Consider the following 14,699-nt stretch of genomic DNA (forward strand, 5'->3'; position numbering starts at 1 on the left):
TCTCTTGTTCTTCAGTAAAATTCCATGAAGTCAAAAAGAGAAGAAAAGGGAGAAGATAAAGAAAGAGGGGAAATAAAAAGTAAGCTTTCTTTAATCTAATACACCATAAATAAAATTACTGCAGGTCTTTCACTTTTTCAGGTTTGCTATGGCTCCAGCTCCCTTTGTTCTTGGTTTGCCTGTTGGTGAGTTCTCATGCTCAGGAAGAGAAGACTAACTTGGAGTTTGTTATAACTTGTACCCTCTAAAAACTGAACAGAGAAGTCTAGGAGGTCAGAAGAGTTTCATAAGGATTCATTTTTTCCCATTAAAGGATCTTATGGTGTTTCAGAGAGTAACCCTGAAATGGATGTAAAGAGTTGTCTTTATTTTCCCTTTCTGGCTAGATGGCAGACACTGTGAAAGATTGGAAACTACAGTTTCAGTAGAATGCAACAGTTTCCTGCGACATTTTAGGCATTTTTCACGTAACACATAAAAAGGCACCATTTTCTACTGCCTTGCTAGAGCATCCAGAGCTTTCACAGTGCTGGTGTAACTGCATCCAGTGCGTGTGTAACAGGGCAGGAGAGCTGTTGTGAGCTGTCAAGTGCAGCCACCATCTAACCAAATGCTCATCCTCATCATGTATCTTATGTAGTGGAAATCCATGATTTTTGGCATCCTATTAATGGTAGTAAATGAAAACAAACAAATAAACAAACAAAAACAAACAAACAAAAAAACCATAAAGATATCTAGGGCAGTAAATAATAATAATAATAAAATAAAAAATAAATGAGTAGTGCTTCTGAAGACAGATAAAATATAAATTAAAAAAAAAATCTTGTTTTCTTTCATCTGCACAGTCTGTATTGGAAAGTCAATCTCATAAACTCTTTTTGACTCACAATCCCTTCCTTGGACCTCTACTTACCTAAATAAATGCATAGCCTTTCCAGATACGTTGATAGCTATGAAAGACTGGAAATCTAATGTATAAAAATATCATCAGAAGTCTAAGAATGAACTTATGACTGAAAAGTGGTCTATCAGTACTATATGTTTAAGATCAATATAGCTTGTGAAGCCATGCAATGAAACTTCAATACTTGTACAAATTTAAGTATGCCTGAATAATATACAAGCCCATGGGGAAAGTAAGAGGAAATGCAAGTGCTCTAATTAATCAGTGGCCTAACATAATAATCAGGACTCCTTTAAGCCTTGTTCTGAGTCTTCAGATCTCATGACAAGAATGAATTGCTGACCAAGTACAGAGGGTAAAAATTTTTGTTTCTAATTTTTTCTTATTTTAAACTTTTAGTCATGTATTGCCTCTCTAAGTAATTGATGCAATCACAACCAATTATGCAATTAGGCTAAATAGATGTGGTAATGCTTGTGTAATTTTGATGACAGCTGTAAAAACCTTTACTGAACTATGCATGAAAGCATTATCACACATATGCGGTGGAGAGACTTAAAATTCATGGCCATTATGAAAAGAATGTCTTGAAAAATAAAAACTGATGAGTCCATGGTAAAAAAAAATATGTTCTTACAAGCTTGATTTGAAATGGAAAATTAGAACATTTTAAGTTATACAGTTGAGAATAAGCTGCCAATCATTTTTTAATTAGCTGGTTTGGGAATAAGTCAAAGTTGGCTTCATTTATACTTAAGAAGGAAAACTTTCTGCTAGACCAGGCTTTCATATGCAACTCTGAAAACTTGATTTTTCTGCTGATAACAGGTGCAAATCAACTAACTTGGTTATAGTCCTCATATTAACATGACCCATGTAAGGCAGTAGCAGCTGTGTGGCAGCTTAGCCCCTTTTAGATCAGGCCAGAATTGTTCCTGGCTCAAAAATGCTTTCTAATCTTTCAGAAAGGGCCAAGTTCTACTATCAAGTATGTTTTTGATTCCCCCTGAAGTTGGTGGGTCTGAAGGTTATCTGTTGAGATAAAGATAAGGATTTGGAGAGGCTGCCATCTCCCCTTCTTGCAAGACAAGCACAATAGTGATTGCTGCTCAGCTCCTTTGGAGTCAAGAAGGAGGCATGCACATGTTTAGGAAAACACTCAGCTGGTTTGTTTTAGCTATCTGCTTAAGGACAAAACAAATTGTTCTCTGAAAATCCTTCTGTGTCTCCATTAACCTCAGACTGAATCTAGTGCAAGAAACTGAGAGGGTGATGGCTGTTTTAGGGATCCATACTGGTGAAGGGAATCCTACAGTTGATTCCAGCTCTTTTACTCATTTCAAATCCAATGCTGAGAGCACTGACAGAAGAAAGCAGGTTTACTATCTGCAACAGCCTTGTTCCTAAGGAGTGGTCCAAGGATTTTCTCTTGAGACCACTTAAGAGATTTTTCAAATAAATTAATATCTTGAAATAAGAAATATATTATTTTTCAATCTCCAAACCCAAAACATGAGCAATGGAATACTTCAGCCAAATACTCAAATGTTGATCAGGATATTGACTCAATAAATAAGAATGCATCAGGATATGTCTCAGAAAAAGCCCAGTCAGTTTGTAACCCGTCTATTAATCACTGTACAGGACACATCCTGGACAGCTCTCAGAAATGTTCAGCATCACTTTGTGTAGCTGTACCCCTGATTTGGAATGGTTCTAGGAATGATGAAGTAATAAAGGTTTCAGTACTAGCTACTTTTCACTAGATGCTCATCACGAGAAGCAAAAGTTAGAGAAACATGTTAAAGCAATTGCCGGAGACCCACTAGAGATAATGCAGAACACTTTACTTTGGACTCCAGATGGACTGTTTTTACAGGGACAAATATGAATGTCTGCAGGTGTACATGTGTCACCTGCCAGCCATTTCCTGTCCACCCACTTTTCTTTGTACTAGCAAGGTGTGAATTGCTGTTATTCCCCAGTTCAGAAATCAATGGGCAGGCAACCCCTTGTTCTTCCTGACTGTTTCCTTATGAAACAGAAGAGAAAAAAATGGGGCACTATACTAGGGTCACAGCCCTATGCAAAACCATTGAGCTCTACAGCACTATTATATTTGCTTGACAAGAATTTTCAGCTTCACATCCTTTTTCACCAGTGCACAGACTTAGGGCTAAATGAGTTTGCAGGTCAATGTACGTGGTGTCCTGGTAAAAACACCCGTAGTCCTTCACCTTGAACTGTCAAATTCTCCTCAAAATGGCACTAAATCACACTGAAGAACAGCTTTGTAACATGTCTGCCCCAAAACGGAATTAAAATAAGTTTTGTTCTGTAGCAGCAACTGAGGTTTGGCATTGTTTCCAGATACCCAGATGCAGAAAAGAAGAGCAGAAATAGCTGCATGTTGTCTTATTCCGCCAGGAATTAACTTTATCCTGAACACCCATTATTTTCCTTTTGTAAAAGTAAATAAATTAGAAGGCAATGTTCACAGACTAGTTCTGATTACTACTGTGAGGGGTATGGATAGGTTTCTACCATGCAGTGTCCTCTGTCAACTGTCCCACAAAGTTAGATCTGCAGTGAAATATGAAAACTGTTTCCATCATTCTTATCTCCATACCCTCACTGTTTGTCAGCTGCTCTCTGTGGCCACCCTTCTCTTGCTCTCCTCTATCTCATGATTCTTCTGATTCTGTCTTCTTCCCCCTTGTCCTATCATTATCTGCCTGAGTAAAAAAGTCACATTCCATCTTTTTTATAAGCCCCCTTAAAGTATTGAAAAGCTGCAATGAGGCCACCTTGGAGACTTCTCTTCTTTGGGCTGAACATTCCCAGCTTTCTCAGCCTTCATATGAGAGAGGATTTGCTGCAATGAGTTGTGTGATGGGATGTACTGCTGACATAGAGTAGCCTGGAGATTCAGAGAGTAGCCAGATGGACTCAGGAGGGCTATAAATCCCCATAGGAGACGTTCATATTACATGGTCTAATTGAACTAATTGAACACAGGGTCAGGCTAGAGTTGACATGCCATCGTGGCCATCTAAAACAGTAATTTCAAAAAGCTGGTGTCCAAAGTTGCTGGCTGCCTGAGGTCATGCCTTCAAATGTCATGTCAACACACACCAATGAAGCGTTAGCAAATGAAACTAGGCCCTTTGGGCAGCAGCTCCTGGATTTTAAAGCCACTTTTACTTGCTTAACCTAAGACTGACTGCTAAATGTCATAGCTCTGCCCCAGGCAGAGAAGAAACTACTCCCTGCATCTCCTCCAACAGGCAGCAGTTTTTGGACACACCAGTAATATCTGGCCAGCTCCAGGCAATATGCTTCTGAATGCTGCTGGGGTGAGACAGGAGCTTGCCCAGATGGAAACCAACCTTGAAGGAGATGCCTGCTGTGGGCAGTGCTTTTCCTTCCAAGCATCTATGTCCCAACTGACTACCCCAAACATCTGCATTCAGCTCTGGGGCCCCCAGCACAGGAAGGACATGGAAGTATTAGAGCGAGTCCAGAGGAGGGCCACAAAGATGATCAAGGGGCTGGAGAACCTTTCCTATGAGTACAAGCTGAGGGAGTTGGGCTTGTTTAGCTTGGAGAAGAGAAGGCTCTGGGGAGACCTTACAGCAGCCTTCCACTATCTACAGGAAAGTTGGGGAGGGACTCTTTGTCAGGGGGTGCAGTGATAGGACAGAGGGGAATGGCTTTAAACTACAAGAGGGGAATGGCTTTAAACTACTAGATATAAGGAGAAAATTCTTCACTCAGCAGGTGGTGAGGCACTGGCTCAGGATGCCCAGAGAAGCTGTAGATGCCCCATCCTTGGAGGTGTTCAAGGCCAGGCTGGACAGGGCTTTGAGCAACCTGGTCTAGTGGCAGGTGTCCCTGCCCATGGAAGGATGGTTGGAATGGGATGGATTTTAAGGTCCCTGCCAACCCAAAGCATTCGGTGATTCTGTGATTCTATCCCTGTTCTTGCACCTCAGAACATACACTTTATTTCAAGTTATTGCACAGCCAACAAAGAACAGGCTACCTGTTATGATGCAGTTTGGGAAGTAGGTTTTGTGGACCTGTCCCATATGTTGAGCTGTACTTGGGTGCCCATCTTAAGTCACTTGTTCAGGACAGTTCATCAGGAATGGGGTGTGTTCAGCCACCAGTCTAGATTCTTATCTGGGTTTTTACATTCTCACTCTGAAATAAACACACTTGGAAGAGACTTCAGGAAACTTTTGAAAATTTAATCTACTGATTCTGTCATGATTGTAAAGTCAGTCTGGTGAAGGAGCATCTTATATTTCAAATATAAAGTCCTCCCTTCCTCCCCAGTAGAGGACAGAGAAAAGATAAAATGGTTCAGAATTGGTCCTCAGCAGTTCAAAAGTGCCTACTGTTATCTTGTGACTCTGGCAATTGCTTTCCAATAAAACCTTTGCAATACAAGAGAATATAAACTAATTTACCATATCTGAATTGCATAAGATTAGCTGTTTTACTGAAACAAAAGAGTATTTATTAATAGAGCTTGACTGCTATGCACTCTACCAAGACTAGTAAGTACAAGGTATGATACCAATGATTACCTGAATGTATGCGGGTACTTAGCACAAGTGCCGAGTGACTGGTGGAAAACTTAAAGCTAAGCAAATGGCTTAAGGGAATTAAACAACTGTCTGATTTAGTAAGTATTTTCTATTTTTCTCTCTTTAATTACCTTTTATTATATTTCCATTAACCTACTCCAATGATTTTTTTAATTACTCTTATTTTTTATTTTTTATTTTACTTTTCAGCACTTCCAGAAAAATATTTACAATGGTTAATTTTTTGAGTATTGCTAATAATTACCCCCAATTTACAATCTATCTTTAGGTTATATGATCACATGTAGTCTGTAATCCAAATCAGATCACTTTGCAGGGTTGGGACCATCACTTATAGGGGATCAATGTCACTCAGTTGCAGTACTTAAGGGGTGAAGGTCTATCTTACCTTCTTTGAAGACTTCAATACATATTAGGAAACCTATCCTGCCAAAATTATAGGTTCAGAAGAGTTCTGGGGGCGATTTATTAGTTGCACATACAGGTATTCTGAAATGTGAGTAAAAATTGTGACCTTGTAAGGAGTATCTTTTGCAGTTTTGCCTGCAGTTATAGAGCAATTTTACTCTGAAAAGGTCATCAAGAAACTGTCCTCCTGCTTGCTGAAATAAACTTCCTGTTGCTATACCAAATAATCCTGATTTTCACAGACTACCCAAGGCCAGGTTTGGTTTTATATTCCAGAATACATCCCAAGTAGCAACCCTCCTCTCTTTTTTTATAAAGGTTGACAGTTTTCTTTTATAGCTTTGTACTCAAATGTAGTTGTAAAGAGGAATTTCAAGCCATTTGCTTCAACTGTTTTTTTAACATTAAAAAAAAAAAAGCAGGAAGAGAAACAAAATAAAAGAAACAAACAGAACAAGCAATGCAAAGTAAAAGGACTCTAATGAAAGCAGTAACTTACTGTAGCTACTTTCACTATCGCTGGCATTAGAAGAAACATGTTCTGCAAGAACAGTACAGCAAATTAAAGAACATAACCAAGCACCATAGAGCCGCAGAAACTCAAAAGAACTGCCACAGTCATGCAAAGGTAGTTGTGCAGAGAGGAAATAAAAACTATACAGTAACATCACCTGAAAATCTTAGATAATTTACACAGTTAAAATGAAAGCTTTCTCTCTAGTGGAGTTTCAGAAAGAGATTTTACGTTATCTAGTGATATGCATCATGGCAAAGCCATGTCATTTCTTGATGAGACAATGATATCTCTTATAATTTAATTTCAAAGTACAGTATGATCCAGTTGCATCTCACTGGATGACTCGGCTAAATTCACGAAACCTGAGTGTCTGTTCATGTTATTCGTCTAAACTAAAAGAGATCTGTCTCCAGCATTCATCACTTTGCACTATCCCAAGGGGTTAACAAAGTGACATGAAAGTGGTTTTGGTGTCCAGTACTGCAACTGTTTATCTTAACCTGTCCCAAACAAACAAACAAAAATAAATAAAAAAAAAAAAGGAAGAAAGATTTTTTTTTTCTTCAGACAGCCTCAGAATTTAATACTTCTAAAGTATAAAAATCTTTACCAGACTAGTCTGCATGGGTGAATAGGAACATAAGAATTATCACAGTGGGATACACTAGTGATTTGACAATTCTGGTGTCCTTTTTCTATTATTACATTACTTAAAGAAAAGTGCAGTCTATAGCATATGAAGTGGTTGTTCCAAGTGGTTGTTCAGTCAGCAGGCTGATTATCATCAGTCAGATCATGCTTTATGGTCTCCAGGAGGTCTTCAGATTCACATTAAACAGTAGTTTTAATAGTACCTCTGATAGAAAAACTTTGCAGATGAACTATCATTTGACAGTCGAAAATTTTCAGCTGGATTAGGGCATTTGGAAACAAATGCTATAATGGCTATATCGTGGGGAGCTGCCCTGGGTGAATAAGAATGAGAAACGGGTGGTTAAATGGTCAATGGGTACAAATAAGTCACCTCCTGACAAACACCAGGAACCAAAATTAATCCAATATTTGGCACTTATCCACTGGCCAGATTAGCCTGTGGGTCACCCACAGTCTTCAACTGCCTCTAGATGTTCCCAGTGAAAAACGGTAAACCATAAAAGTCAAGAATCCACTGGGGTGAACCCAAAGTAGACCACACGTGGAGGATGAGCATAGGAACTGTGCCAAGACCATCCCTTCTCTGCAAGCTGCTGCGTTCCCCCACATACACATCTAATGGCTGGGGTTCATAGCATGGGACTGACAGAGCTTGAGGAGCAGCTGAAACGAGAATGGATGATATCTGATAAAAGTAATAATTGAAAAATTTGGTCTTTGTCATAGTTAGAAGCTTCAAAACATTAGACTTACATTTTAAACAAAACCATGTATTGAATTTCGGACATTTCATAGCAAATTAACAGGGACTGCCTCAAACCATTATGCTATACAGGGCCCTGAAAATTTTTATTAAACACGAACAAATATCCTTCCTAGCAATAACTGTCATTAAAAACTATATCTTAGTTTAATATCAGTGAAAATTGGATGGGGCTAGAATGTCAGAGGCATGTCAGTAATTGAAAGGTAGCTGTAATATTAATAGAGAAACTAGAGCCTATATAATACCTCTGTGCTACTTTTCCCCTAACAATTTGCAGAATTTAGTTATCTCCTTTCAGGTGTCTGGATGTTATGAAGATTCATCTTTCTAAGGACACAGATATTCAGGAGAGTTTAGCAAATCAGAAATATTCTACTTCTTTTTAGGCAAGGAAAGTTCTCCCTTTGTTCCTAGTGAACTACTATAGCACTTTCCTTGAAGAAACAGAATGGTAAAATTCAGGTGTCAGTAACATTTGCTGTCTATCACTGAGAAAATTGGTCTTGTAGAACTGTTCTTCACACAAGAGAAGAAGCTTTCATCTTTAAATGGTGAGATACTTTATGGCTTAAACAGAAACCATTAAAATGTTCCATAAAAAAATCAACCAGGAACTGAATAATCTGTAAAACTGTGTGCATGGATGCGCATTCCTGTAATTAAAAAGCAAATACAAAACAGTAGGTGATGCAGTGTCAACATTCACATACATTTTGCTTCAATTACTTGGCACTTAAGAAAAAGAATAAGAACTGAAGGAAGAAGCAGCCAAACACATGCAAGTGCCATTTTGTTTAAATTATTTAGGTCTGGATACAGCATGTAACGTAGCTATTTATATAGAAATCAGCTGCAAATATTTCACTCTGTACAATTTTTCTGGTCTAACTTTCAAGGCAACAAAATTGTTTCTTAACATTTATCTGACATGTTACACATTCTGCAATGCCAAGTCTTGAGACAGGATTACTGCATCAGAAAAAGAAATTGATTAAGGTTGCATGACAGAGAATAGGTTGCTAATGGTGAAATGGGTCCAAAATTAGCTTTGGAGAAGGCATGGTCTTCTCTAGCCTGCAAATGACTTCTTCCACTAATAACAAATGCTAATCTAAAATCCAGCAAAGTGACAAACACTCCCATGCAAGAAGCTGAAAATGCAGAAGCAACAGCATAAAATAATTTTCTATTGATCTCCTCAGGATGTGATCAAGCTAAAATGTTTAGCTTTCCCTTTGGATGGAGAGGAAGGGATTATTGCTGAGAAGTACATTTTAGGCAGCAAAACAAGTTCTAGGTATGCTACTTTACGGAACTGCCATGATGAGAACAATAACATACTGTCAGAAACAAAAGGTGTTACTACAAAAGAAGTGAAAGTGTCTGCTTGATACGCTGTATGTTATTTAATATTGTCATGCAGAACAAAACAATTGAAACATTTTTTAAGCATTCACAGCTGGGTAACAAATAAAACTCTATCTTTTGCATGCTAGGAGTGAAGGGTCCTCAGAGAAGGAACAGAAGCCAAAACAAAACAAAACAAAAAAAGATTTACAGTGACCATTCCTGGGGACTTACTCAGAGTCTTTGTTCCATAACCGTCGTCACCTAATCCGGGGATGTCCTGCACGGAAGTCCCCAGAGAGAGCAATGAGAAAGGAAGAACAGCCGCAGAAGAGGAAGGAAGAAGTCAGTGGAATTGAAATGGATACTACCATGACTGACCATGTTGATTGAGCAATCTGGATCCCTGCTTTTTCTTTCTGAAACAACGTTAAGCCCATGTTTTATGGGAATGCAGCCAATGAAAGAGGCAGTGACCACTACACATGGCTTTTTAGCTGTGATGAAGAAAGAACAACCCAATAAAGTCCCAGAAAAAATCCTCGGCAGAAAATTTAGGAGAGAATTATTAAGGAAAAAAGTGAATTCTCTGGGCTTGGAACCAGCATAGATTTTGAATAATGCTGGTTCTCTATACGTACAATTTAAGCAGGCAGTAAGTGCCTGGGGAGGTACACATTCCAAGATCCAATTTACTTCTTTAAGTTATTAGTGCAGATGCTTCATTTAGTTTTTAAACTTTCAGTGAAGCTGTCCATGGAAATCAACTTGGAGAATGTCAGAGGCACAAATGAGATTTGAGCAGAACTTTTAAAAAGTAACAGTTTAGTTCAGTATTCTAAAATAAATCACATTTGCATAATTCTGAGCCAGTTGTGATCTGGAAATATTTAATTAGAGCCAGGTTTGGGTTTTCACAGGTGCCACAATGATTTTCAAGAGCCACATATTTTTAGGAAAGTGAAGAAATATTCTTCCAAATGTTCAGGTCACTGTTTCATTCTTCTAAAAATTATTTTTCCGAGGAAGGAAGGACCAGCTGGATCCAAATTGCAGTCACACATTGGTCACAGTAGTAATACCTCTCCTGCCTGCCTACAACATGTATTTGCCTAGATGTGTGGGATACTGGTATCGTGCGTGTCACCCATTTTTCGTGCTGCATGTGACATCGTCTCCAAGAGGTTACTTACGTTCTGGATCACTTGTTTCCTGCTCACTCTGCTCCTTGCTCTTGTAGAATGGGAATTTTCGTGAAAAGATGAAGTTCTTTTTACGCTTGTCATTGAATGACTGTGAAGGAGAAAAGGCATGGGGCAAAAACAGGGACGTCTAATTGTTGTCACACTCATGCTGACAAAACAACTAGTTTGTAAAAGTGGAGAGAACTGTAGTGACTCAAATCAGTCCAAACCAAGTGGATGGGAAGAATCACAGGTGGTGAATGGTTGTGGTGAAGCCTGCAGGTTGAAGGCAAAGCCCCTGGAGACTGGATCGATTTAATTACAGAGTCTCGAATGACAAACTTCAGCTCCTTATTTGAGAGGTATTGTGTTTGACTTGCTCACATAAAGGGCTACAGATGGCTTAGCATGCTTTGAGATCAAGCCACTCATCTTTAATCATAGCAGACTGTGCACAGAATTAATGAACCAGCTGAAAAAGAATAGGCTGCAAAGAGGAAAGAGGAAGTATTTGATTTTTTTCTAGCAGGTGTGTGAATGCAGCTCTGTGACCATTACAATCATATATGATTTCATAGTGCTTTATTTGTTCTCTAAATTGGCAACTTCTTAAGTGTGTTTTAATACCTTTTTTTTTTTTTTGGAAAACATTAAAAAAATCACTTTATTTTCTGTTTTATGTATATATTTACTCATTAGGTTCCTCTGGATATGCTTTTAGTTTTATGTCTTTTAGAGCTGGGATTCTGCTGATAAGCATTATTACACTGCATATTGAGCAACACATATCACTATATTTCTTCAAATATGGAATTAATATGGAGGAAAATGTCCTTTTTACATGACAAAAAGTTTGGCTTAATAAACAGTTGCAAGGGTTCATGGCACATTATGATGTAAAAGTAGTATATACCTACTTGGAACTCCTATTTCAGATACTAAATGAGGAGTTAAGATCCTTGTGTAGTCAACTGACAGAAGCTGGCATTTCCAGAGGGAACCTATGCTGAGCTATAGACAGTGCTTAACTGAAGTTATCCATGTTGTCTGTCAGACAATGTCCTGTGCTGTTTCCCATACAGAACATAAGCAAAGCTCAGACTCATGATCTTGCATGTATCACCTCCAAGACAGCAGAGACTTTCTCAGCTCATTTAAAGAAACAATCTCATGTGTTTGGGATTGCTTGAACAAAAAAATATAAGCAGTATTTGTCTCCAGATCTGAAATGGAACAGATTTAGGGTTTCAGATTGTTTTTTTATTATTTTATGTTATTTCATTTTATTACATTTTGGAGGGACAACATAAAATGTAGTTTAAAATATGTATTTTTTTTTAAAGATATGAAGGTAATCAGAAAATCTATTAAAATTGTTGTTTACTTGTGTCACGAAAGTTTCATGCCACTTTTACATTTCAAGCATATTTAAAGTTCAATAACTGAAAACAAAGGAAAAAAATGCACATGTAGAATAAATGATCCATGAAAATCTCTGAGTATGTAAACATTCAATGCGAAATTAATGTGGAGGTCATGCACAAATAATCCAGACAGCATGCAATTTCAAAACAAAGCAAATATGAAAGAAAGCCAGAGGTTAAAAATGTGTATGTAGGATTAAACCAATCTGTGTATGAAAAGAGGACTGACATGCACATTATATTACTTTAATGACCTAAGGATATAATTAAATTAAAATGTGTTTTCTGTGATAGTTTCTTTTACTTTTCCAAAGAAAGAAATGTAGCATGTTAACATTTCCCAAGTTGTGAAAATGATGTTTGTCATGATTCATCTCAATTTGATATAGTAATACTATAGGCATTGCACTTAAAAAGGAAAAAAATATAGATATATACACACTATATAGCACCTCACAAACAAAACAAAATAAAACAAAACATTTTTTTTAAGTGACAAACACTTCATTATCAAATGCCATTTCACTTTCAAATTAAATAGAATGTTATCAAACGGATATATAAATATGTTGTTTCACAGAGATTCTATGATAAATAACCACTTATAAATATTATCTTTCATTTTTTTCCCCAACATTCTATAGCAAAAACTTCAGAAATCCATTTGCATTGGAAGAACATATATATATTTTTTTCAAGATTATGCGTGATCTAACAGAATATTCCAAGTTAGACAATTATACTATACTGTTATATAAACTTTTTCTCCTTTTTCAGTTTAAAATTCTGGGTAGCTTGTTAAATGAGATATTGTTCCTTCAATTTGGATAATCAAAATCTGGCAATTCATAGCAGGTGACCATTATGTCCAAATGTGCTGATATCTATACCAAAAAAAACCCTTTTTCTTAAAATAATGCTGACTCAGTTTATTAATATCCACATACAAATGTTTATGCATGTGTCAATACTTCTATAAATTAATCAATGTGTATATTCATGTTATTCACCACAAACACTACCACAGTGTAGTCATATATATTATATTTAAAATAATAATAATAATAATAATTGTAAAATATTATAAAAGAGTAACCTGTGTCTGGTAATGCAAACTTATTAAAATAATTAATCTTTACTTTTAACTGAATAGGCTTACTGAGCATTTATTTAATTGCACATAAAGTGCATGGTTTTTGCAAGAAACCTAAACCAGGAGCCTGGATTTTGTTTTTGTATCCAACATAAATGTGATTAAAATCAGGTTGGCAGTCTCCACTTCAAGGATATGAAACCCTGCAGACATCCAGCAACATGGTTCTTGATAGATATCATGATATATATTTGTATTGTACAGAGATATGGGGGGTGGCAAAGAGATGATAGGGAGACATACAGAATAAAGCCATGTTTTTATCAAACACACTGTGTTAAATATAGATTTTGTTTTGTTGAGAGAAGAATAGAGATCAACAGTAGATACATATTTTCTTTTTTAGGAAGATGTGTGTGAGGAATGGTGGTTTAACAATAAAAATGAGATGTATATTTTTGAGAGGTTTTATTTCTGTAAAATGGAAATTTTGAGACTGAATAAAATATTCTGGAGACAGTTTTTACAGGGTCTCCTTACTTTGCTGAAGAGCTGTGAAATGGCAACAAGATGACTGAGAGAGGTATTTGCCTGCATCTCTCAGCCTGATGTAGAAGTTGCATGCAACCGGAATTGAAATTGTGATATCAAGCTTAGGCTCGATCCAACAGTATTTATGCAGGCAGAGTTTCTGAAAGTCAGTGAAAAAGTGCCTGAAAATGGATTCCTGTGCAAGTTGCAATGTCTTTGCGTAAACATTGTAAAATTCTGTAGTGGCAAATAACTTGGTTATTTCAAGCACAGGCTTTTTTCAGACACTGTACGATAGACAGCTTTTATAACTCACTGCCATGGGTTCACACAGCCTACCACTAACTAAGGAACTGGCATTAGCAAGCACTTTGTATAGACAGGTGCCTACGATATGAAAGCAGATGAAATTTTCAAGTGCTGTTTGACAACTGAACAAACTGAAGAGGCAGGTCATTCTGCACAACACTAAATATGATGATGATTTTTTTTTTTTTTTACAGAAAATAAAGGGGTGGGGGAGGGGACGCTTTCACTAACCTCCTGGCTTGAATTCTTATTTTGACATTACTTAGCTATAAGCCTGTGTTTTGAAGAATCCAGAAGAAAATTGTGATCTGCATTCTTGCTTGACCAAACATCCCCAGATGGCCCCAGTTTGGTACATGCGGCTTGCAAATACAGCTTTCCTCAGTTGTGACAGACATTAAGACACTGTGTGTTTTTTGTTTTTAAGAACTTCCCTTAGTATTTTTTGTGTGTGTGTGTGTCAACAACATTTTTGTATTCCAAATGCTTTCCTCTAGATGCAGCAGCCTTACAAATGTTACTCATCAGCTATTACGATAGTGTGTTTAAAGGAAATTTTCATGTAAAGTTGAACAAACAATCCAATTTCAGAATTTGCTCTGTAGTGGTAAACATCACAAAGAATAGTGCATCAATAATTTGATGGGTGTACCATGCTGCAATTGTCAACCATTACATTGTTTATTTGATCTCCCTCCTTGTATTTTTCCCAGTACAGCTGATGTAGCCTGTACTATATTTTGTGCAGATGTGCTCTTGATAGAGGTTGTCCTCTTTGTGTTTTTCAAGAGAGTGCAATATATTGGAAAAATATTTCTTCTAATGTTCTAAAAGCTTTAAATGCAGTTAGCTAGTCTAAAAGCCATTGAAATACACTGGGAATGCTTTATTTTGGTATTTCATTCAACCAATGCTAATCCTCACTCCTAAACTGGGAACCAGT

At 37.1% G+C, this 14,699-nt stretch overlaps 1 protein-coding gene across 9 annotated transcripts in view; it reads right to left on the bottom strand.

The window, feature by feature from the left end:
* DLG2 (discs large MAGUK scaffold protein 2) overlaps positions 1-14,699 on the bottom strand; it is an 883,769-nt gene that overhangs the window by 14,388 nt on the left and 854,682 nt on the right. For 8 of the 9 annotated variants that reach the window (XM_032198439.1, XM_032198448.1, XM_032198456.1 and 5 more), the window contains one exon: positions 9,450-9,495. In XM_032198439.1, the coding sequence (XP_032054330.1) occupies positions 9,450-9,495 (46 nt within the window). Of the gene's footprint in view, positions 1-9,449; positions 9,496-10,408; positions 10,509-14,699 lie in introns of all 9 variants that reach the window. The other variant, XM_032198498.1, reaches the window with a different exon arrangement.

This window comes from Aythya fuligula, chromosome 1 (assembly GCF_009819795.1).
Source record: "Aythya fuligula isolate bAytFul2 chromosome 1, bAytFul2.pri, whole genome shotgun sequence".
Lineage (NCBI taxonomy): Eukaryota > Metazoa > Chordata > Aves > Anseriformes > Anatidae > Aythya > Aythya fuligula.